Here is a 23,512-nt window from a genome sequence, read left to right as displayed (position 1 = left end):
GACAAGAATTGTAATTGTAATGACAAGAGCTACAAAACAAAAAAATATTCGACAATCAATAATTCGACAATTTAACTCAATAATTCATCAAAATTCCATACTTCCTCACCTTAAAAGCCTTAAAAAAAAAAAATTAAATTTCCTACAAATTTGTTGAATATTTTTTTTTGTAGCTCTTGTTATTTACGAGATACGGGCAAAAAGACAAGAATTTCATGAAAAAATTGGGTTTGGGTGGCCCGTACGACTTCGCCGGTGTGAGTTACGACTTCACCGCAATGAGCACTTTTGTAGAGCATTTCATTCCGAAGAAAACCTACTGACGTCCTAGACTACACCATAGAATGCCTCTGAACTGTAGATGTTTTAAAGAAAAAAATTAAAGTTTACGTGTATTTTAAGCGGGAAATCTTTACATGCCTTGGGCGAGCACTTAATATTAATATTAAGGGCTCAATTTTTCAGGGAATTTTTTTTGTTGTATTTCCAACAAAATTTCACGATGGGACCGAAAAAAAAAAAATAGTCCAAAAAAAAGTACCCTATTGTGTATCTACGGCCTTAATGGTTCACACTCTTTGAGAACTTGTTCGGATCACTGTACACAGAGCCGTAATTCATTAAGTATATTCAACAACGTTAGACATGTTTGTTTCTCCTATACATGGAAGTTTCACTGCAGTTACAAGATCAGGGATCAGTAACTGTTGGATGAATACTAATATTACGTAATTATATCATGAGTAAAAAATACACTATTAAAGCACGTACAATGGTAATAATAACTAGAAGTACATCACACAAGATCGTAATAAGAAAATATGTACCGCAGTCTATAAAACAGCTGGGTAAATTAATGACAGCCACAGATTATTTAACAAGTAACAAAGGCACAATGGTTTAAACTGCCCGAAATCGATATTACAAAAATCATTAAAAAAAAAAAACTTTCAGTTTCCATCAGTATAAAATATACCTGCATACGTAATGTACAGATTTGACTATTACATAACTACCATTCATCTACAGCTGTCCAAGACAGTCGATTCATAGTTACATGATCATTCACTCTGATAACCGTTCTGGTAACAATATTGCAATGGGACAGCATGGGCCAATATATTTGCAAAAATTAACTCCTAACAATCAGATATCCACATTATCTACCCTGTAGGTACAGGTACTATTTGCAATGCAATAATCATCACTATTGCCCCTTCGGAGTCTTTACCGCAACTGGATATTCGGTCATCTTTTTGATGTCAGTGATAGATGTAAATTTTGCAATAGCTGTATATGGATGGATCTATGAAAAAATAAACCAAAACTAAACTAGACTGTTGCAGATCAATGAATGCGATCATTTGTTTGAAGGTACGTGAACTAAGCGGTGATTAAGATCTTGTCAAGAAAACCCGTAAACCAAATTTAAAATTTGATAAAATACAGTATTTCACAAAGCACGAATATTTGACCTACATTGGATATCCGGATCTCTATCTACTTTCGTGGTATATTTATTCATGAATAAACATACCTTTTCTCATTGCGCCAGGTAATATCGTAACTATAATTAAAAATTGAACACTACCAATTGTTAGAGTAATTACTTAGCTTTATAAGACTGTTCGGCAATCTTGGCTAGTTGCTCGTACATCGCGCGACCGGTTTCTTTCACCATGGAGCTGAAGTGTCCATATTCGTTCTGCAGAAGTAAGTATGGGTGGTCGTATTCCTACAAAAACAAATCGTGTTTCAAAATGATTAGAAGTGATGGAAGGAGGGAGATGGTCCTTGTTATATCAGAACAACGATAATTTCACAAAAGCTCACCGCCATTCGGCCACGGTCCATTAGAAGGACCTTGTCGCTATCCATGATGGTGTTTAAGCGATGAGCGACAGTGAGTACCGTGCAAGACGCGAACTTGGTTCTTATGGTACGCTGGATGAGGGCGTCGGTGTGAGGATCGACATTGGCAGTGGCCTCGTCTAGCATAAGTATTCGATTGTTCCGCAGTATTGCCCTAGCCAGGCAGACCAGTTGCCGCTGACCGACGCTGTAATTGCTGCCTCCCTTCAAAACCCGGGAGTCAAGTCCGTTAGCACCAGTCGTTATAGCATCCTTGAGCTCCACCTGTATGTTCATGCGCGAAGGGAATGAAACATTTCCAGGATGTCGGCGTAGACCAAGATTTCGAATATAAAGAACTATGAAAAAACGCAAAAATGAAGTTAACAAACCTCGTCTAAAGCCTCCCACAATAGTCGATCCGGAAACTCTTCAAATGGATCAAGATTCCGCCGCAGTGTTCCTGAAAACAAAACTGGATCCTGAGGAATGATGGATATCCGTGCACGCAAATCCTCTAGGCAGATGGACCCTGTGTCTATGTCGTCAATTTGCATGGATCCTTCGATCTTTGCCAAGCGGAATAATGCTGAAATCAACGAGGACTTGCCCGCTCCAGTTCGCCCGACTATACCGACCTATAAGAGTGTGAGATGGATTTCGAAAAATCGTCAATGTGTAGCACTAAAATATACCCTAACTGGACCGCAAAAAAGCCCATTTTGAGCATGCGGCTTTAGCATGACCTTGAGTTATCTCCACTCGCAATCTACAACCACCGGCAAATATAAATCTTTGTCTCATATCCATTAAATGAAAAGCACCTTAGATCAAACTCATGCGTAGCAATGCGTTACAGATAATATGGAATGCAAGTATTAGTTGTTGTCCGACTGAATTATTCCTTTAAAGATTGTGGTGCATCTCATACGTATATATTTGATGAATCTTGAATATTTAACTTACTTCTTAAATTTGCTGTATTTTGATGCGCGTGCAGCGAATTAAAAAAAGGCAACATCACTATCTGAACACTAACAGTTGCTATCTCTCTTGGCCCGCTCCACTTTAGGATAAAGCATACGCGGCATGCGTTGTAAGTAGAGTATATTTCAGTGCTAACCTTTTCACCAGGGCGAATAACGAGATTCAATCCTTTGAGCACTGGGGCCTCGTCCTCAACGTATCGCATATATACATCGATGAGTCGAATGCAACCGTAACTCGGCCAATCCTGGGGTGGCGGGGGTGGCTGCTGGGACATTGATTTCGCTTTACGTTTTTTGGTGATACCCTTGTCCCTCAGATTGGGCTCTGGTGCCAGCTGAGTGTATTCAATTACCCTCTCAACGGACATCAGCTGATTGGCCACTTCTGCACTCTGACGCATTCCCCACTGAATGACTCCGGTTAGCGCCATTGCCTGTGTTATCGCCAAACCGACCTGACTCCCCGAAAAATCTGCAAGCAAGATGAACAAGTTTTTAAGCCTGTTTTTCTAGCCCTCAATGTTTATATAACAGGGTGGCGGCAATTTTGCTTGAATAACGTTCACTGACTCTTCCTGGTTGATCACTAGCCTGTAATAACACATTTAACATAAGGAATACGCACTGCCTTTGATAAGTATGAAGCTGAATGTAACCAGAGTTATGAAAATCAGGCAGAAGAAATCGAGTGAGAAGCCGAAAGCCGTGCTGGTTGTGATGAACATATACCACGATGAGGTGTGCAGATCTTGATGTTTGTCAAACTCGTATTTAAGTATGTCCTGCGCCCCGTAAGCCCTGATTGTACTTAGGCCATTAAGGGTTGCATTCAGATGAGTGAATACTGGGGATCGTGCTGAAAATAACAAGAGTGTAAGCATTGTGGGATAAAACTGCGAGCAAACTCAGGTCCGACGATTGATTACTTACTGATTCCTTCCAGTCGTTTCACGTTTTTACTGGTTCTTAAGTAGATCTTGCGTATCCAGGCGAAAATAGCACCCATGATAACCACCGGAATAAGGAACAAGTAGTTAACGGTAGAAGCAACAATCAGCGAACCAATCATCAACATTATGACCTGACCAGCATCCAGAAGTGCTTTGGGCAGTAACTCGTCTATAGCTCCCATATCCTTTGAGAAGCGATTCAGGATCCGGCCACTAGGATTTGTGTCAAAGAACCGCATACTCGTTCTTATCAAGCTCCCAAACATTCGATCATGGAGAGATTGACTGCTCCACATGCACAACTTGTAGAAAAGCATAGACCTGCCGATTGCGGCCACAAACAAGGCGACCAATATCCCCGTATATATGTACATATACGTTTCCGTCGATAACAAGATCTGCGTGTCTCTAGACAGCTGAAGTAAATTCGTAGTGTTTGTTCCTTCGCCGGTATCGTTTATGTCGAGGCTTTCATGAGAAGAGAGTGAAATCATTCTACGAGATTCTTCCTTATCGACCCTGTAGAAAAATGACCATGTACAGACATACTTGGTAACTTTCTATCTGGAAATTATTTTTGTGCACAACTGCATACATTACCAAATTGCCAAGCGGATTAAAGAAATTATTAGGAACCAATCATGGTGGCAAATTTATGACTCACCAGTAGGAAACGAACATGTCATTAAGACTGGCTGCAACTTGAGTGGCGATAAACAGCACCGCGACAATGAAGGCGATGAACAAACTACCGCCAGCTTGAAAGTATTTGAGAAAAACGGAGCCTTGAATGGTGCCACGAGAGGTCCCCTCTACCGTATCTAGGCCTTTGCTGTCTTCCTCCTCATCTTCCATATCTGTGTCAATGCTGCCGCTGGCATCGGGTGTTTGACTCTAAATTTTTAGGATCAACGAGCTTAAGTTGAGTCTAGGACATGAACCTCTATGACTGCTTAATTTTTATATTTTTCCAACCAAACGAGAAATAATTGAACTTACTCGATGACTCGTGCTAGAATACTGACGACGCATACCCTTTTCACTAGGTAAGCCTCGTTCGCTGGCAGTTCCATCCCCCTCACCCATGGTACCGACAAGTGCTTCGTAGTCGGGATATGATGCCAATAATTCGTGATAGTTCGAAAATATTTCTGCTCTTCCCTGATTCAACAAGATGATAGCATCAACCCCCTGTAAGTACTGCAGCTGGTGCGTTACAAGTATCCTTGTCTTACCTGCGAGGTAGCGTTGAATACACTCCTCGAAAAGATGCTTACCCACGTGCGCGTCTACCTGAAATTCGGAATTAATAAGGATAAAATAAATCGTCAAATTTGATTTGACATAAAAGGACACGAATATTAATGGAAGCAGTGGGTATACCGCGCTCAGTGGATCGTCGAGGAGGTAAATATCAGCCTGCCTGTAGACTGCTCTGGCCAAGTTGATTCTTGCGCGTTGCCCACCCGAAAGAGAACTACCACGGTCTCCGACGATGGTTAAATCACCCTGAGAAAACTGTTCGAAATCGCTGAGAAGGGCGCAGGCCTTTGTCACTCTGTGATAACGCTGACGTTCGTACGGCTGACCAAAGATGATATTTTGGCGAACGGTAGCACCAAATACCCAGGCATCTTGCCCTGCGTAGCTCAGGCTACCTTTCACTATGACGTCACTGAACTCCTTGGTCTCTGAGAGAGGTAACTCACCCAGTAACACTGATAGTAGCGAACTTTTCCCAGCTCCCACCATTCCGATCACAGCGTACAGTTTCCCTTTGTCAAACTGCAGGTTGACGCTGTCCAACGTGTTCTCAGGACTATAGGGTTCCCACTTTGCGGTAACGTTGGTCAACTTTATTGCCCACTGCTCCTTGTTCAATGCTATCTTGTTGTCCATCACGCTTTTAGATTTTTCTGTGCAATCAAACCTGACATGTAGAGTTCAGAACCCATCTTGCATAGGTATGAAATAAAAACAAACACGAATACAAATGCGGATGTAAGTTGGCAAGGTACATGTTTTGTTAATAAAACTATCAACATTTAAAACAATATACTTGAATGGTAAACAGTCACTAACCATTGACAAGATCGACGGTATCCTTCAGCAGGTCGCTGGCAAGTATTGCCACTCCGTTTGCTTTTTCTCTAGAATAATCGTCAGGAACTGCACTTTTATCCGTCAATTCATCGTCAATGTACGGAAGATCGGATTTTGGAGCCTGATTAACGCTCTGCATAGATCCACGGCTGATATTATTTTCAGAAGAATATTTGGTGTGCCCGATAACTTTTTGAAACTCGTCATACATGAGGAAGTACTGAAGTCGTCGCACGGCTACCATACATTCGGCTGTCTCAGCGACACCTCGGACAAACATGCTGGACATTGTCTGGGCCAAGATGTTGAAATAAGCGGAAATAACGAAAATTGTGTCTGCGGTTAGCTCTTGGTCAAAAAGGACCATTGCAATCATGGTGCCCCACAATGCCATTCTCGTGGTGAAAAGATTGAACGACATGTAGATTCCACGAAGATATGAAGTTTTGGTGACAACTCGCAATTCAAGCTTTCTGGCCAATTCTATTAATGCGCAAAACGGCTTTTCCCAGGCATACATTTTTATCACCTGAACCCCAGATACGATCTCATCCATCAGCTGAACTCTTTCGTCCGTTTTCAGCGCTGTTTGAAGCCTGTATTTTGAAGAGAGTTTTCCCAAGTATGCTGGTAACAATCATCAATTAGGCATGGGCATCATTTTGGGATGGGAATGAAAAAAATAAGCGCTTCAACTCACATTGTAGAGGAACAACGATGAAAACCGCAGCTATACCAATGATCCCTGCCCATCCAGCTTTGTTGTACAAAAAGTAGGTAATTATCAGTGTAGAGATAGGGGCGGACCACAAATAATGCAAGAAAACAGAAACTACATCGAATCGGTTGACGTCATTGGCGACCAAATTTACGACTTTGCCAGGTGCTGTTTCTCCAAGGGCTGTCATGCTGAGATTCAATGCCTGGAACGAAATTCTGGGTTATATTTACTGGTGATTTGTCAATGCGTTCACCACCTTTCAATTACATGAGAAAATAACCTACCTTTCGGTACACAAGAGAGCATACAGCTACTCTGATTCTGCCACCAATGTGAAAAGCACCAAATATGGCTTGATTCAAAGTGATGACGTTGACCGCCGACGCTAAAGCAATACCGCCTGCATAGTAGAGCGCTTCTTCAAGCATGACGTTCGAGTCTTTCTTAAAGTAGCTGAGCAAACCTCCCAGCAATATTGGCGTACCCAGTCTGTTGACAAGAGAAGTCATATTTCAATACAGATAAGAACTTGTGACTGCCATAGGTATCTGGTATCCAGACAAACAATGAGCAGGTAATTTGTTCTTCAACTCCTCACCGTATGACAAATTCGTTCAAAACTTGCATCAAACCGAGCAAAAAATACTCCCAGCGAAAAGTCAGGAAAATCGTTTTGAGAAGGCTTGGCTGCCGCCCCCATTTCTTGGCAGTCTCCAATTCGTAGTTCCATTGCCTGAGAAAATGGGGCAGACAATTTATTAGTAAAAACGAAATGTGAAATCTTCCAATTTAAACTGCACAAGTAAACAGTCTGTGACTCTCAGTACTAACCATCTGTGAAAGGATTGACACACTTACTTCTCTAGTCTGTCGCCCAAAGCTGTTGACCTATCCTCTGATAGAGGATCGTGTAAGTCATCGGCAATCAAAATCTTTCTGTACCCTTTCTTGAACAATTCTATCGTCCACCTAGAGTAGAGGATAAAAAAAGAGAAAAAAATTCAGACAGAGTTTACCCACGATTTGAAGATTCCTAATGAAAAGCTGACGAAACTTCCACAGCTAACAAAAAAAATGATTCCTAACTCAAGTGTGTCTCGAAATTCTATTGCCCAATTCTGCACACCTCTAGGATATTACATAAAAGCTATATACAAACAAGAACTACACGTGGCTATTAAAACGGCTAACAGAACAATCTTACAGCTGTGACTGATCAGCATGGATTCAATATTGGGTTTGTTTCAGGTGTAAAGAAATTGAAAAAATCAGATATAACTCACCACCATGTTAGTACAGAAACAATATTCGCCTTTTTTCGAGGATTAGGTGTGCTCCTTGTTTTACTTGCATCCATATCTCAACTGTAGCATTCCCATTCAGTGTTTGTGTAGACAAATTACCACAAGTATAACACGTCGAAGATATTATACATGCGTGGATAATGGGACAAAAATAATTTACCAGTAAAATTATTGTCGCACAAAAGAAACTTAATTTCAACTATATTGATCTCTATTATCAGATTGTTCATTTATCGTATGTTCATTGATTAAGCTTCATTATAAAAAATGAAACACTTTATAGTTATTGCATGAAACTTATTGAACCACTTTGTTACATATCAGTAAACAAGGATGCTTCTTCAGCTCGTTGATAACTATTTCCGTCAAGCACCCAAAGTTTACAGAATTTATACAACTGCTTTACTTTACATCAACTGTATTGTTTAAATAATAAGTTTGAAAACAAAATTTATTTGAAGTTTCTCAGCTTGACTATCACGATTGTTGTTCCTGGAAGTTTCAGAGCTCTAATAGAATCAGTGTGACGACAAGTATATTTATAACAACGAGTGTTATCTCAAACGTTTCATTACTTGTTTGCTCAGATTCTCGGCAATCACAGAAGTGCTTCTTTTGTTCATTGAAATCTGGTGTTTGCTAGAGTGCCTTAGATTTATTGGAAAAAGTCTTGAAGGCGTAGAAATTCTGTAGCAAAATAATAAATAATTTTATTCAAAATCCGAGCAAAGCAAAAAGATGCAATTTCCGCGAGCAATGAAAAATTTACAAGCACACGCAATGTTATCTAAATAAAATTAGATGTACCATGCTTGTGCCAGGCTGAGAAAAATAGTTTCAAGTATTACCCGGATTCGCCGAGATGAGTAAGCAGGTTTTAAACGACCGGGTATGCGACAAAAAGTACACGGCAGGTACATTGTTCAAGCAAAGATGACTTGCATTCATTTTGAGTAATTGCTACTACACAAAGGTGAACTGGATAAGCTCAACTAAACAGAAGGGTCCCAATCTTGTCTTTGATAATTGATATGTGAAGCAAGTTACTAGATTCTTTGTACAATGTTCCAACTCGGGTGAAGAATCAGCATTACAATAATACTTAATCAAAGCTTGTTAACAAAGCAATAATACCAACCAGCTTCCCAATTGAAATATATCGATCTCCTCAGACAGTGATAAAACAATTTCAAGTCATTCCTCGTTTGTCTTTTAATTCGTCTCGAGATACAATGTGACCTACAAGTTTTCCCGTTGGCAGAATATTCTTCCTTAAATCCACAACGACTTGCGATGCCTTTCGGTGGATGCAGGCAGGAAGTAACTAAAATATAAAACAAGGACACTTGACTAACCCTTCAATGATCGCCACTCACCAGAGTTAATTAATCAAAAACTAGTCAAGACTGAACCGATAGCTCTCAGCTGCCAAGGCCACTCGATTGACCATTGTTTGCAGATGTGGAGGCATCGTTCAAACGAGCAAAGTACGCGGACACGGGGAGTAATTGAATTCAAGAATGTATCAGGACATACGGTCGATAACGAAATATTGTAGAGAGGCAAAGCGACCAGACTAATTCTGAAGCAGAGTAGTCACTGTCATTCAATATATCGGCTAGCGTGCATTAGCGCTGATGAATAACTGTTGGCACACGCGAAACGATCCGAATACGAGGAGGGAGATACATTAACTGAATCTCTGTTTAACCTAACCTGTCAAGGCCAAAATTCCACATACACGCGACTATATTTATGCGCACACATACGTAATACATACGTTCACTCGTGCCATTTAGTAACTATTGTACTGTTAGTAAGGATGAAGTACAGTTTGAGAAACTTGTGCCGACCGTCGTTACGGAACAATTACCCACCAGTGTTGTCATTCGCCAATCACGAAAGAACTGCAAGTCATTACTACCTGCTTTAAAACGTCATGTATGGTAGTGTATCTGCAGGTAGAATTCGACAAGGTTACTCTAGCCGCATTTCAGTGTTTACGGAATGAGCTGAATTAGACGGAAAAAAAAAATCGAGCGCCATAATCCTTCTACGCATACTCAAACTCCGTCAAATAATCTTTCAAGTAATTTCCTCGATCGGACCGACAATTCGTTTGACCCTCAGAAAACTATACTTATACATATTTCGAGCTTGTGATGACGGTGAGGCTGAAGCGTGACGCGATAATTACGCCCCCAATTTACGATAATACGTAGCATGATATAAGAATTAATACGCTGCAATACGGGTATAAGGGGGAAAGAGGGGACTATGAAGATTTGGGGGCTTGTAGACATTGTGCTTTGTTTTGTGTATTTATACATCTTTATACCGATTCCAGCTTCCCGAATTCGTCGTCAAACAATTTAGCCTAGAATGACAAGGCATATCAGGATTGTAAAATTTCCACTCGGCACGCGACGCGTGGTACTGGAGAGGCTTCGCATTTCGCGCATCACAGTAACATCACGATTTCCGACGGTTGTCTGCGAGTGTCGCCTGATATAGTGGAAAAAGTATATAAAAATAAATGAATCTGACAGAAAAGTACACGATATAGCGGTCTATGTTTAAATAATTGTTGCATGCGATCGTTTAGGAAAGTCGAAGTTCGTGTATGTAACTATACACGGTGCAGATGTGCACATGTCGACATCAGTACCAACTGAGAACCGCGTGTACAGTACGATTATATACGAACGCGAGAGTTGCAATTCAATATACGTAATTTAATCGAGTCGCGACCACTACTCAACTACTTTAACGCGTGCCCGCGTTAAGTGTCACGTAAATTGTCGACGCGAGAGCATGGCTGAGCGAGTTACTATGATAACAATAGGTATACATCCATTACAATTTGCTTTACCTCCATAAATGTAATCGTAAATGTAATGTAGTCGTAATTCGTACGCGACGATAACTGGTACAATTCCGACGACAACTTTATCTGTCCACGATAAGTGTACAGTAACGAAATTAAGTAAATTCAATATATCACACGTACGTACGTACATTAATTTTTTACGCTAATTATCGTAAACGGACGCACAAACACGAACAGGTATATTGATACCGAGGCAAACATGTCGTGTTGAAAGGTATTCGTCAAGATCAACTGTTAATTATATTGCAGGATAGAACTTCGGCGATAAGGAGAGATCTGTAAAGCTCAGATCTCGTTCACGCGGCACCTGCAATCCGCAACATGTATTCTTACGCATTGAAATACGTGTCATGGATGTGCACATTCATACTTCCACGTCAAAACGGTAACATCTACTCTGACAAAGAGCGGGGTTTATCAAGGAGCTCGAATCCGACATAGCGATAAGCAATGGGTCTATTCCAACATACCTAAGTGTACAGAGGATAAGTGAGAGAGTTAGCACTGGAATGCACGACTGTGATGTAACTATCTATAACGCTCCCACGCTCTGCGGCTGCCGGCTCCTCGATCCTAACCACGGGCTATTCACTGTATAATATATGTATACTGTTACAGTTTTATATATATATATATATATATATATACATACACACGAAACACATCTGACATACCTACATGTACATCAGTTTGCCGCGGAGTGTCGAGACAACCACGAGGTCGACGGTTCGATGTCGATTGACCACGGAGCAGTATCACACTGTGATCGCACTGAAACTGAACTATCGTCCGATCGACGGCGCAGGCAATGGACCCCAGCGATTGCGACGAGGTCGCGAAAGATCCTTAAACTTATTGTTCTTACGCGTGGTCAAATTTAATTTTATAATATAGATTCCTTTATGAGAATGAAATGTACACGAGCCATGGTAAACACGCTATAATTGTATCACACACTTCGAAATACATACGTCCAATGTGTTTTTTTGCACAGCCATCTCTAAGAACCAATCGCGCTACCCGCGCTACCCTGCAATCGCATCCCACATACATATTGACAGCCATCTTGGATTTTAAACTAATCGCATTCGATATCATTTGGCGCACATTTTAAAGTGTGGAAATCTTCGCATGATGTATGTATAGCGTTGTACATTATGAAGATGGCTTCCATTGGCCTCACAGTCAAATACGATCAGCGCTAAACGGAACGAAAATGCGTTCGTCGGAGAAACATACCTTATCTTATTTCGTCATAATATAAAAAAAAGTCAGAATTAGAGTCCCTGGTTTTATAGGGACTCTAGCCAGAATGTAAACAGTAATGGAACGATAATGGCGTCGTTTTGCTGAATGCTTCACACGCATATGCTTTGATGGCACAGTGTACGAATAAGTGGTCATGAAAACGCATTTTTCCTGTATCTTTATGTCGTGGGTGTTTGGTCATATCATTTCTGCTCACGAAGCCGTTTATTTGTCAGGTGCAATTCTCGATTGCTTCGTTGTTACAGTATAATAAAATGGGAAGATACTGCTGTGTACCCGACTGTCAGCATGGGTATCGGCATTCGAAAACACCATATCGTTGTTAGGTTCTCTCAAAGATCATAATTTATTTAGAAAGTGGTCTTGACGAATTGTATGTTGATGTTAACTTTTGCATGGATACAAAGTGTTCCGAAAGACGGTTTAAATTTTCGCAGGCAGTGGCTTTTCGGCGCATCTGATACTTGGACTCAACTTGTAAACTTTACATTAGTAAAATAATCATACATCCAACTCGAGTTGCACCACCGTCTATCTTACACCATGTCCATTACCGATTTCAATGCACAGCGTCTTATCTATACCAATATTATGTATACTAATGTTATCGATACTAATGTATAAAGGGGTAAAATTGTTTAGCGTATGTAGGGGATAATCTCTGGAACTACTAAACCTATTTTAAAAATTCTTTCACTAATAAAAAGATAAACTATCCCTGAGGAACATTAGCTGTAATTCATTTTGATGAAAATAAGATTTTAGTTTTAATTCTCAATGTGTGTAAATTAAGTCGGAAGAAAAAGCATTGCTTGACTGTTTTATCGGTGTGCTGTAACCATAGGTATGGTTGGATATACGTGAAAACAATTTATACATTTAATTTAGATTTGTCGGATTTGTCTCAACGCTACTGGCAATTATGCGCCGCCTTATTATCAAATAATGCGCATCTCTACCGTTGAGGCGCCACTAGACTCTACTCCCGACTTTGGGCGGCATAATTGAATCTTCCGTCAACGTAAATATACCGTATGAAATGCTCGGACCGTAAAACATGAAATATTAAACCAATCAGCAGCAACTCGGGAATAAAATAATGTTAAGAAAACTAGGAAGGCTTAAACCACAAAAGAAATTTTTTTTTTGTATCGACTTATCCTATAAGTACAATGTTCTATTTTGGCACAAAAACAACTGAAAAATTAGCAGACTTGAGCTCAGGAGGATTAGGAAGGCTTTGACAGCTGAAAATGGGGTGAAAATTTCATTCGCGTTTATGAAGAATTGAAAAAATGTCCGCATTTTTTCACATTTTTAAGTTGTTTGCCACATTTTTATGGACGAAAAACTGTGGTACTTATAAAATGAATATTAATAATTAATGGAGATATTGAACATTGAAAACAACCGTGCATCTAAAATTCGGGCGTAGTATGTAGGTATGTTTACACGCGCTTCTCTCAAAACAACGCTTTTCATTAGTTGTACCACGATAACTCAAGGCCGCCAAGAACGCCAAAAATAACAATTTTCTCCACATGTTGAGCCAACGTGTGTTCTCTAGTGTAATCACTGCGAGCGCTAATGTGTGAACAACAAACATACTACGATAATCACGGTTCACGACTTCTGACCCCGACCGATAATTTCCCACTTCACCCGCTTTCCACAGTCTATATAACAATAGAAATAACCGAGGAATCTTATGTTCATTGTTAGTGCGTTACATCAATTCCTCAGTGAAGCTGTCCAACCCAAAGTGTAAACAACGTCCAGTTCTAGGTCTGACAGATACCCTTGTCACGTCCAAATTACATTCTGTTCACCAGCGGACAAAATTTTTGTGACAATGCTGAATTTAAGGGTAAGTTTTTAATGGTTTCCCAATTGGTGCCAATCAGATAACTAACTGTGGCTGAATAGCTCGTTGGCGGGAAACAATCAGACGGCTACTCGCGAGTGTCGTTTAACTTGTGTGCGATCCCGCTCGAAACATCTGTTTCAAACGGTTTGCGGCCTCCCGATGCGAGGCCAGCTAGCGCGCAGAGACTAGCTTTTAGCGCGATCTGTGAGAGATTTGTCATAGAATACGCACAATCGAATGTATCGATAAAGAAGAGTGAAAAGATGATAAAAAAAAAAAAATAATAATAATTTACAAAACGGCAGAAACTCACAAGGGGAGTTTAATTCGCTGACGACCAGCGGTCAGACAAAGCAAAAAGAAAAAAAACAACTGTCACGTAACTAGGGCAATCCATTTTCTTATCGCTGTTAGTTTACGACGCGGGGATTTTTTTTTCACGAGCCAACGATGACTTGGCGCTTCTGTCTTTACCGGTGATTTAGAGAGTATCACGGTCGAAGCCAAACCTACAATCGGCTTCAGATTCTTTCGTCAAGTGGGCGTGCACCGGGGTTTTCGGAGCAAGAAACTGTTCGTGAGGTGCCGGTATGCAGGCCAGCTTAAATTTGAAGATATTTTAACTGGGTGGTTCGGGACGTCTTCTTTTTCTGATTTTGTTACAACTGTATTACAGTGAGTATACCGCCTTACTAATCAAACGACCTAACCTACTTTAAGCAAAAAGCAAAACGTGACTTTGGATATGACGAAGACGGACGATTGTTAATGTCACAGATATCGTTTGCATCTACTGGACATTATTTCAGGGACGTCAAAGTTATTACAATTTCCGACGTAGAATAACAGTAACACTTCGCGCGTGGATTCGTAGCCATACCTCGAAACGGGGTAACACACTTATGTGAACATCGACTAATTCAAGATTTTTCAAGGTCTCGATGGGTTCTAGGAAAGCATCCGAGAGAGCATATGGCTGTGTGTAATAGTTTTGCCACAAAAAATATTCTAAACCAATCGGAGGCGAAGTCGCAATGCACTACTAGTGAGTAATATAAAATTATGCCGCGAAAGCTTGTTCGGTATGTTTTTCCACTTCGAGTCATACATTCTTCGTGATATTCGAGTGATTTTTACTCAGCCCGTGCACTAAACGCAGGCTTTCACGATGTAACGGGACGTAAACACAGTAATATAATTTCGGAAAGATCAAAGGCGTCGCGGCGTTCAGGCAAATGACTTGCCGTGCGAAAATCAAATCCCTGCGGACTCAACATGCGTCGTTTGTGCTGCTCGCAGACGAGATCTGATAGGTCGACTCGAGTTTTCAAATACCTACCATGTATCCTGTTGCGTAATTACCTTGACAGCGACGATCGATGATAGATATTTGAAAGAAGTCCTTGTCGGAATATAATTCTAGAATATACCACCAGTATGCGAATAACATGATTGCAAAACCCCTGCATAGAGCGATGCATAATTCTGGATGTATGGACGAATCATTGTTATTGTGTATTTCTCATCTCTAAATCATGGCCGAAGCCAAGGTACTGTGTACCTTGAAATTTCGTTGAGCTCACTCTGGAATTCAACATACATCTACTATTCCGTATAATTTAACAATATGGGGAATATTTTCTTCTTGACTGATCAAATTACCTCGCTTCTAATTGTTGAACGACGCCGGTGAAACTGTGATTCTATTTAAGCTGCGGCCACCGGCTTTACTGCGAGATCTCGATAACGATTGCAAACTGCACATAAATCTATATCAGAATTACAAATTTCATCCCAGTTTGAGGGAGAAATTTTCGCACACGAAAGAAAGGTTTTGTGTGAATCTGCACCTGGCAATTGTGGGAAACTAGCACACGCCAAATCAATCGTACATGATTATAAAAAGTATTTTATCTTATCGCAAATTTTTACAGAGCAAAAAATATATTCGAGGTTGCATGAAACGATGTGATAACAGGAAAAGGAAAAATTAATCTGATCGCAAATCTGACAGAATAGTAGTTTAATAAGACTTGTGTTCTTCACTGTTCTTTCGCATTCCAGACCGCAGTATTACCCAAAATTTCTGTCGATGTACGTACATGCATACTTTATGGTGATAACGATTGAATTCATGTTTTCAAAAATCATGGGCGTGGTAAAATTCGTTGTACAATTCGCCGTTTCTGCTAGATTCTTGTCGGGATTTAGCGCGAAAAGAAAACGTGCAGAGCAGAAACGTGCGTGTGACATTTCACACGTTTTCTTCATCATCTTGCGCATAATACTGAAACATTTAGAATTGTCTATGGGTGTGTAATATCTGTCGAGCCCGTAATCAACGCGGAGAAGCGCGAGTCGTGTTGTTTGCTCGTTATCTTTTTGTTTTAAGGCTACCACGGTCGATCGCTACATTTATGTGTAAAACGAAATGTGATATAACAGTTAGTAAGGCAGTATGGAAGCAGTTTCTCCTAAGGAAACAAAGTGCGCGTACTCCTATACAGATGAAGAAATCGTATACCTCGTACACGAATGACGTCACAGCCAGCCCGCAGTGACACAGCACAAATTCGTTAAATTAATTGAACGGATGTATACACAGTCATAAATACATTCTCGCCAAGGCCGGCAGATCATCTCAATATTTTGAATTACTTATAAGTGATGGAAAAAAAAAAAAAAATGTGATCAGAGTAGGTGAAATTTCCGTAAATCACACAGATAGTAGAAGTTATATAATTAATACTTTCCATATTCCACTAGCGGGTGATAAATATTGTCCGAGTATTAACAGTGTGCACCGAGATAACAAAATTCATAAACTCTTAGTAAGAATTACACATCGAAAATGATAGCATTGCTAATTCGCCTTATCAGATTATTACGTACAAATCTTATAACTCTGCAACATCTTTTGCACAATAAAGTAGTACTTCCTCTTACCATCAATAGCTTGAATAAAATACTAATTTAGATGAACTTGGTTACAGGCGGAAAAGCATTTCGGCTTATTACTGATTTTTTAACATTATCTGTTTGAAATAAAATAGTAGTTGTGATGTTTGCGATTTTTTTCGTAATTTCTCACAACAGAAAAGTAGTAACGTTTGTTAGTCATTTATCAGTAACCTTCTCCCCGGGAGAACTAGTAATTTTCGGTATTCGTTTATTAGTAATCCTGCAGAGAACTAAAATGCTTATATTTATTGTTCTATATTTTGCATATAAGACAAATAGCAATGTCTATTTCGCAGTATTTCTGCAGTTTCGATAGGACGAAAATACTGATTTTAATTACTTTACTTAATCTTTATTTCAAAGAAACACAAAGTATCACGTTAATCATAAAGTGATGTTGGAAAATATTTCTTTTTGCAGTAAGCATTGTGTTGGATGTAATCCTTGGTTGTCGATTAAATAGTTTTCAGTATAGCCATGCCACACTGCCTTCGAATAGCCTCTACATAAATGAACAGAGATAAGGTTTTACTATTTCACAATATTGCGTTTCAAGGTCCTCTTTAAATCCTTTGATATTTGATATCTTTCATGAAGCAAATTTTGACTTTCCTAACATCCATGTATTATAAATTGTAACTTTAACAATATTTTGGCGAGTATTTTACAGCAGATTTTATTTCCAACTGCAATTGTGAATCTTTTGTGAACTTTTTCCATCTGTTTGACTGATAGACGATTTATCTATCATTATCGCGAGATTACGATTGTATATATTATGAGGCTCTCAATATACATAGAAAAAGAATACACTTTCATGCACAATTTTATTCGTAGATCAGAAATTATAGAATAGTTTTACATTTTAAACGAATTACATTTTCTGTACCAAAAACTTCCTCATAAGTATGTAAGTTTACCTTATATAATTTCGTGACATGGAAATTGTTATCTGCGCGTATATTCACATGTCACACCTATGTATGTTGTTATCTCTGGTAACGCGCGTCACCTACTCATCGCGATCGGATATATAATCGTTGGCGGAACCTGGATTTATTCAACTCTCTCAGTCTCTTTTACGGCGAAGAGGCGGTCGTGCCACAGCGATTCGTCCAAAGAAACGTGCCCACTTTATCATACCGCGTCAGATATTGTTCACCTACCTATAGGACGGGATAACGTCAGAAATTATCTTCTGCAGCTTCTGTATTTGCAATGGATTGACCATACAGTCTCAATTATAGTTTTGGTGGAACGGCAAGTGGGGGTTTTTGGAAATTCTTTTTCTTTTGTGTGTTTTCACAGTTGCTGAGCAATCAGCCCGGCGGATACAACACTTTGACAGACGTCATGGACGGCAGAGAGCAGCAGGAAAAGGTGAAGAATCCACGGGCGAAGGCCAACTGTCTCAGCGCTCTTACTTTTTCGTAAGTCAATAGATATATGTTTGTAATATTGCTTCTTGGGCATGATTAAAGTTATAGTTTTAAATATATTTTTTTCCATACGGGCGTAAAATAGGCCCTTTATCTTACATCTCAAGTGGATGGGAAATTTATTATTTTGAGCGTGAACATCATTACATTACCTCCTTAGGGAGGTAATATCCATTATTATACTCCCAAGGGAGATAATGGATAAAAAAAAATGGAATATTCGGATAACCGTGATGAGCAGTGATAGTATATTGTGTGACAAAGGATGAAAGTTAGCGATTGCGACGAGTGCGATGTTTGCGTCCGAAAGAATCGAGGGCGGCAATCGCACGAGGTGCGATCGCCAACTTTTGGCTCGAGTCACACACGATAGTTTTTATAACAAGTGAAAAAAAAGTGGTGGAAAAGTGGTAAAAAATCTACCAAGGGATTAAAGCGAAGCAATTGTGGACTGCGCATTCGCGAACCTATCTTTACAAAACTGAGATGAAATTGGCTACTTTCATCCCGTTAAACTGCTACGCAAAGTCCCACTTCTCATGCACGTGTGATAAAAATAAAACTGAATCATTTTGTTTGCCAGTCATTGTTCTTTTGATTAATTCATATAAGTGAAATCAAATATGAAACGTAATTATTTTATTTTTCTCTACATGCACCAAAAAGGGCCTATACGTGTACTATTAAAACAATCAGCACAAACCTCTGACAGTGTATGTTTTTCCTTTCTTTCAAATTTCTTTCCTTGTATTTGAACACAGATGGATCCTGGGCACCTTCTGGCTCGGCTATAAGCGTGACCTCGAGGTCGAAGATCTATACACTCCGCTGAAGGAGCATACGAGTGGCCTCCTCGGGGAGAAGATAACGAAGACATGGGAGAACGAGATTCAGAGACTGACCGCCAAGCGGGATTCGAAGAAGAGCAAGGCCAAGGGCCCGAAAGAAGACGAAGACGAAGATGAGCCGGTGCATCCGAGTCTACTGCGGGTGCTAATAAAGGTCTTCGGCGCCGAGACCCTGTTCTACGGCGTCGTCCTAGCTGTCCTCGAGATAACGATGAGGTAAGGATGATCTGGTACATCCAAGTTTCCATACAGAATATCTAGATGCCCGAGCATGGCACCCTTGGTTCGTACGAAAATAATACATGTATACAATTCGTGTGGTACATAACGGCACCCGATATTTGGCTGATTGTAATTATAATGAGCACGGGTATATGCCTATATACGCAGGTTGCAGCAACCAAGATTCCTCGCCCTGGTTCTCCGGCACTTTGCCCAAGAACTAAGCCGTCGGCGTTTGACCCCAGTACCCAACCTGCAGAATGCGACTGGGATCGAGTCCATTTACGACCGAGATCATACAGCCAGATCGTTAAGTTCTCCGAGCGCGGAGTCCACCCCTTTTACCTCTAAAATATCGTTTTCGCTTGATAATACATTTCTCGAATTTTATATCCGTACCAAGAATCTTGGGTTGTAATATAGATTTATCTCGTGGTTCGTAGGGGTTGTTTATGACACTAGTACTTGTTCCTGTGTGTTCAAACCATCCACCCTGACGCACGCCTAATTATGATAAATGATATTTCAAACGCCGTAGTTTATCGTAACTATCACCTTGGCTCGAGACATAAGATAGCTACTTGCAGCAGAGCTTATTTTCAAGGCCTGACTTTCAATGATATGAGACATAAGAAACAAATGTTACAACCCAATATCATTTTATATCATGATTGGTATTCACTAATCCAGTACCTCCGAAATAAGCAATTTCTCCTTCGTGTGCTACGACTTGACAGATTTTCCAATTGCCTGCACAGCTCATAATAATATCTGCGTGTCATTTATCGTCACCAAGTAAATCGATTTATTATTATTATTATTTTTTAATATAACCTACCGTACGTGATAAAAGTTGACAGTTATTTGACATATTTTGTACGATCTGATCTTACACCTAGAGTGTGTATATGAGGTATTCCACACCATTTCACCTAATCGGTGAAGGCCACCGACGCCGATCTTGGTGTCAATTTTTTTCTCAATTCGTCTATCGAAAAAAACGAACACGTGTTCGGCCGTTTTTCGATTAGGCCACCCGTGTCGATTTTATGAATTTTCCGATTTTTCAACTTTTTCGAAACAGACTTTTTTCAACTGGTTCTATCTTCAAGAGCTTTGATTCTTTTTAAAAAATGATACAGCTATAAAATGTGTCAATAAGTCGAGCTTTCTGAAAAAAATATTTGAAAATTTTTCCAACCACACAGTTCTAAAATTTTTACGAAAAAAAAAGAAAATCAAAATTATCTGAATTGCGACACCTTCGATTTTCCTGAAACTTTTTACTTGCATTCGACCAGTTACAATCAAGTTTTTTTTTTCGTAAAAATTTTAGAACTGTGTGGTTGGAAAAATTTTCAAATATTTTTTTCAGAAAGCTCGGACTATTGACACATTTTATACCTGTATCATTTTTTGAAAAGAATGAAAGCTCTTGAAGATAGAACCAGTTGAAAAAAGTCTGTTTCGAAAAAGTTGGAAAATCGGCAAATTCATAAAATCGACACAGTTGGCCTAATCGAAAAACAATCGAATTGAGAAAAAAATTGATACCAAGATCGGCGTCGGTGACCTTCACCGATTAGGTGAAATGGTGTGGAATACCTCGTATATTCTTACTCATGCACCGTACAGGGTTGTCCAGCCATTGTTTCTCGGACGCTTGCTGCGATACTTCAGCACGACAGACGGCAGCGACGTGTCGACGCTTGAAGCTTACCTCTATGGTTTAGGGGTCGTGGTTTGTTCGGGGGCGAACATATTCATCCTTCATCCGTATATGATGGCGATATTGCACATGGGAATGAAAATCCGGGTCGCTTGTTGCACCCTGATATACAGGAAAGCGCTGAGACTGTCGAAAACCGCCCTGGGTGAGACGACAATTGGTCAGGCTGTGAATCTGCTTTCTAACGATGTAAACAGATTTGACGTCGCGATTGTATTCTTGAACTACATATGGATCGCACCCCTAGAGACGATCATCATCAGCTACTTCATGTGGGCCGAAGTCGGAGTATCCGCGATCATCGGCGTGGCGACGCTTCTCATGTTCATACCCCTCCAAGGTATATGCAAAAGTCGTGTAGACACTGTATGCGCGCAAACATAATGCGGGCGATGCGTGATTTGCGAAGCACAGCGTTTTATACAAATTGTAATGTTACTATATCTATCTATGCTTACAGGATATTTGGCAAAGCGATCATCCGTCCTGAGGTTGCGAACGGCGCTAAAAACTGATGAGAGAGTAAGGCTCACGAACGAAATAATATCCGGAATTCAAGCGATAAAGATGTACACATGGGAGAAACCATTTGGGGACTTAATCCAGAAGGCTAGAAAGTAGGCGATTCTTATTAATTGGTTATGTGGAAATATGGTTCTCAGGAATACATCCAATACATCCAATATATTCATTTTTTTCTCGGCAATAGACGAGAGATAAAGGAAATAAGGCTCATGTCGTACATCAGGGGTATAACGATGTCCTTCATAATTTTCAACACGAGACTAAGCCTCTTCATAACCATAGTCGCCTATATTTTAATGGAGAATAATATCACTGCGGAAAAGGTGTTCATGCTGACAGCCTACTACAATATCTTACGGCAAACTATGACCGTGTATTTTCCTCAAGGTACGCGCGAGACAAGAGGCGTATTTGTTACACTTATGGGAACATACGCTATCCATATTCACGTACCCCGTTTTAGTAAAGACTAAACGACCGTTGCATATTGCAGGAGTTACGCAAACCGCCGAAGTCATGGTTTCCGTCAAACGTCTCCAGACTTTCATGAGATACGATGAGGCGGTTGTAGTCAAGAATCCCCAATCCACGGACAAATCTGATGAGCATGGCCAGGGGTCCATCAAAATAGACAACGTATCAGCGAAGTGGGTGGAGAACTCGTCGGAAAATACTCTTGTCAATTTGAATATAAATGTGAAGCCCGGTCAGCTGGTTGCCATCGTCGGACAAGTGGGATCCGGCAAAACTAGCCTCCTCCACACGATTTTGCGCGAGTTGCCACTTTCTTCCGGTACCGTTAAGGTCGGTTCACAGCGATTTCAGCTTTATGCCCTCCAACGAAGTCTGACATTCGCTGATCGTTTTAGGTTAACGGCAGCGTAGCCTACGCCAGTCAGGAGCCTTGGCTCTTTGGTGGTTCGGTCAGACAGAATATACTTTTCGGGCGCAAAATGGATCCGCGACGATACGACAAAGTGGTCAAGGTGTGCCAGCTCAAGCGGGACTTTACCCTCTTCCCCTACGGCGACAAAACAGTTGTTGGCGAGAGGGGGGTCAGTTTATCCGGTGGTCAACGCGCGCGGTAAGACGGCTTATAGTTCTCGACTAAACTAGATCCCCGTTACTTTTCGACAGAACAATCAAGCCGCTGGTGCGGTACGGTTTTCCTGTATACAGAGAAATACATATGAGTTATTGTTTACTCGTTCCCATAGAATAAACCTGGCAAGAGCAGTTTACGCGAACGTAGACATATACCTGATGGACGATCCGTTGAGTGCTGTTGACGCTCACGTCGGCAAGCACATGTTCGACGAGTGCGTGGATGGATACTTGAAAGAAAAAACTCGCATTATCGTCACCCACCAGCTGCAGTATCTCAAACACGTCGATCAGATAATTGTGTTGAAAGATGGAGCCATATGGGGACAAGGGTAACGCATAACTAAAGTTATATTAGAAAGCTGTAACTGTATACTACATGCACGAGTTGACAGGGTGGTTCGAAATAGCCAGAAATTATACTATAATCGATTTCTGCGTTTTGCGCGGTATCTGAAATCTGTACTTTAATTCACCTTATCGGAAGTTTCTACTTTCAGAACATACCAAGAGCTTCAAAAATTAGGATTGGACTTCGGCCAGGTACTCGAGCCGCCTGAGGAAAATAAACCCGAACAACGACCGCTGAGTCGATTGATTTCGCGGCACTCCAGCATCTCCTCGGTAGATTCGATCGGTATGGGGGACATGATAGAGCAGGAGGCGCCCCTGGAGGTAAGTTCATCGGTTGTTCCTAATTGTCAGAATTAGAAAGTACAGGCTATCGACTGATGACTAAT

The 23,512-nt window shown here is 40.5% G+C and overlaps 2 protein-coding genes and 1 long non-coding RNA gene across 18 annotated transcripts in view; 1 reads left to right on the top strand and 2 right to left on the bottom strand.

Annotated features, from left to right (window-relative positions):
* Nucleotides 1-952: 952 nt before the first annotated feature.
* LOC124182785 (ATP-binding cassette subfamily C member 4-like) lies at nt 953-11,805 on the bottom strand. Of its 14 annotated transcripts, none has more exons than XM_046570466.1 (18): nt 11,279-11,798; nt 9,057-9,242; nt 8,494-8,605; nt 7,898-8,410; nt 7,473-7,583; nt 7,213-7,347; nt 6,899-7,103; nt 6,594-6,816; nt 5,873-6,520; nt 5,174-5,706; nt 4,790-5,083; nt 4,455-4,684; nt 3,771-4,309; nt 3,466-3,696; nt 2,975-3,312; nt 2,244-2,489; nt 1,834-2,136; nt 953-1,735 (listed from the first exon to the last, which is right to left on the bottom strand). In XM_046570466.1, the coding sequence occupies exons 4-18, from the start codon at nt 7,969-7,971 to the stop codon at nt 1,607-1,609; spliced, it is 4,239 nt and encodes a 1,412-aa protein (XP_046426422.1). In that variant the 5' UTR covers nt 7,972-8,410; nt 8,494-8,605; nt 9,057-9,242; nt 11,279-11,798; the 3' UTR covers nt 953-1,606. The 14 variants fall into 14 exon arrangements, with proteins under 14 accessions (XP_046426422.1, XP_046426426.1, XP_046426427.1 ...); XM_046570470.1 differs by having other exon boundaries at nt 7,898-8,605; nt 11,279-11,399; nt 11,483-11,798; XM_046570471.1 differs by having other exon boundaries at nt 7,898-8,605; nt 11,279-11,399; nt 11,487-11,798.
* The window catches only part of LOC124182786 (probable multidrug resistance-associated protein lethal(2)03659), an 18,501-nt gene continuing 4,902 nt past the window's right edge, over nt 9,914-23,512 (top strand). Inside the window, exons 1-11 of one of the 3 annotated variants that reach the window (XM_046570483.1) lie at nt 9,914-10,086; nt 10,266-10,440; nt 18,214-18,335; nt 19,106-19,408; nt 21,050-21,483; nt 21,604-21,760; nt 21,853-22,055; nt 22,162-22,472; nt 22,538-22,752; nt 22,886-23,104; nt 23,273-23,447. In XM_046570483.1, the coding sequence (XP_046426439.1) occupies nt 18,259-18,335; nt 19,106-19,408; nt 21,050-21,483; nt 21,604-21,760; nt 21,853-22,055; nt 22,162-22,472; nt 22,538-22,752; nt 22,886-23,104; nt 23,273-23,447 (2,094 nt within the window). In that variant the 5' untranslated portion in view covers nt 9,914-10,086; nt 10,266-10,440; nt 18,214-18,258. Of the gene's footprint in view, nt 10,087-10,265; nt 10,441-13,800; nt 13,945-14,302; nt 14,620-18,213; nt 18,336-19,105; nt 19,409-21,049; nt 21,484-21,603; nt 21,761-21,852; nt 22,056-22,161; nt 22,473-22,537; nt 22,753-22,885; nt 23,105-23,272; nt 23,448-23,512 lie in introns of those variants that run through there. The other 2 variants (XM_046570481.1, XM_046570482.1) reach the window with 2 other exon arrangements.
* The window catches only part of LOC124182791, a 1,291-nt gene continuing 397 nt past the window's right edge, over nt 22,619-23,512 (bottom strand). The window contains exons 3-4 of the long non-coding RNA XR_006870858.1: nt 22,929-23,466; nt 22,619-22,837 (exon numbers count right to left, since the gene is read on the bottom strand). This is a non-coding gene — a long non-coding RNA (uncharacterized LOC124182791). The remainder of the gene's footprint in view (nt 22,838-22,928; nt 23,467-23,512) is intronic.

The sequence above is a fragment of the Neodiprion fabricii genome, chromosome 5 (assembly GCF_021155785.1).
Source record: "Neodiprion fabricii isolate iyNeoFabr1 chromosome 5, iyNeoFabr1.1, whole genome shotgun sequence".
Lineage (NCBI taxonomy): Eukaryota > Metazoa > Arthropoda > Insecta > Hymenoptera > Diprionidae > Neodiprion > Neodiprion fabricii.
This window is presented reverse-complemented; position numbering and strand designations above follow the sequence as displayed.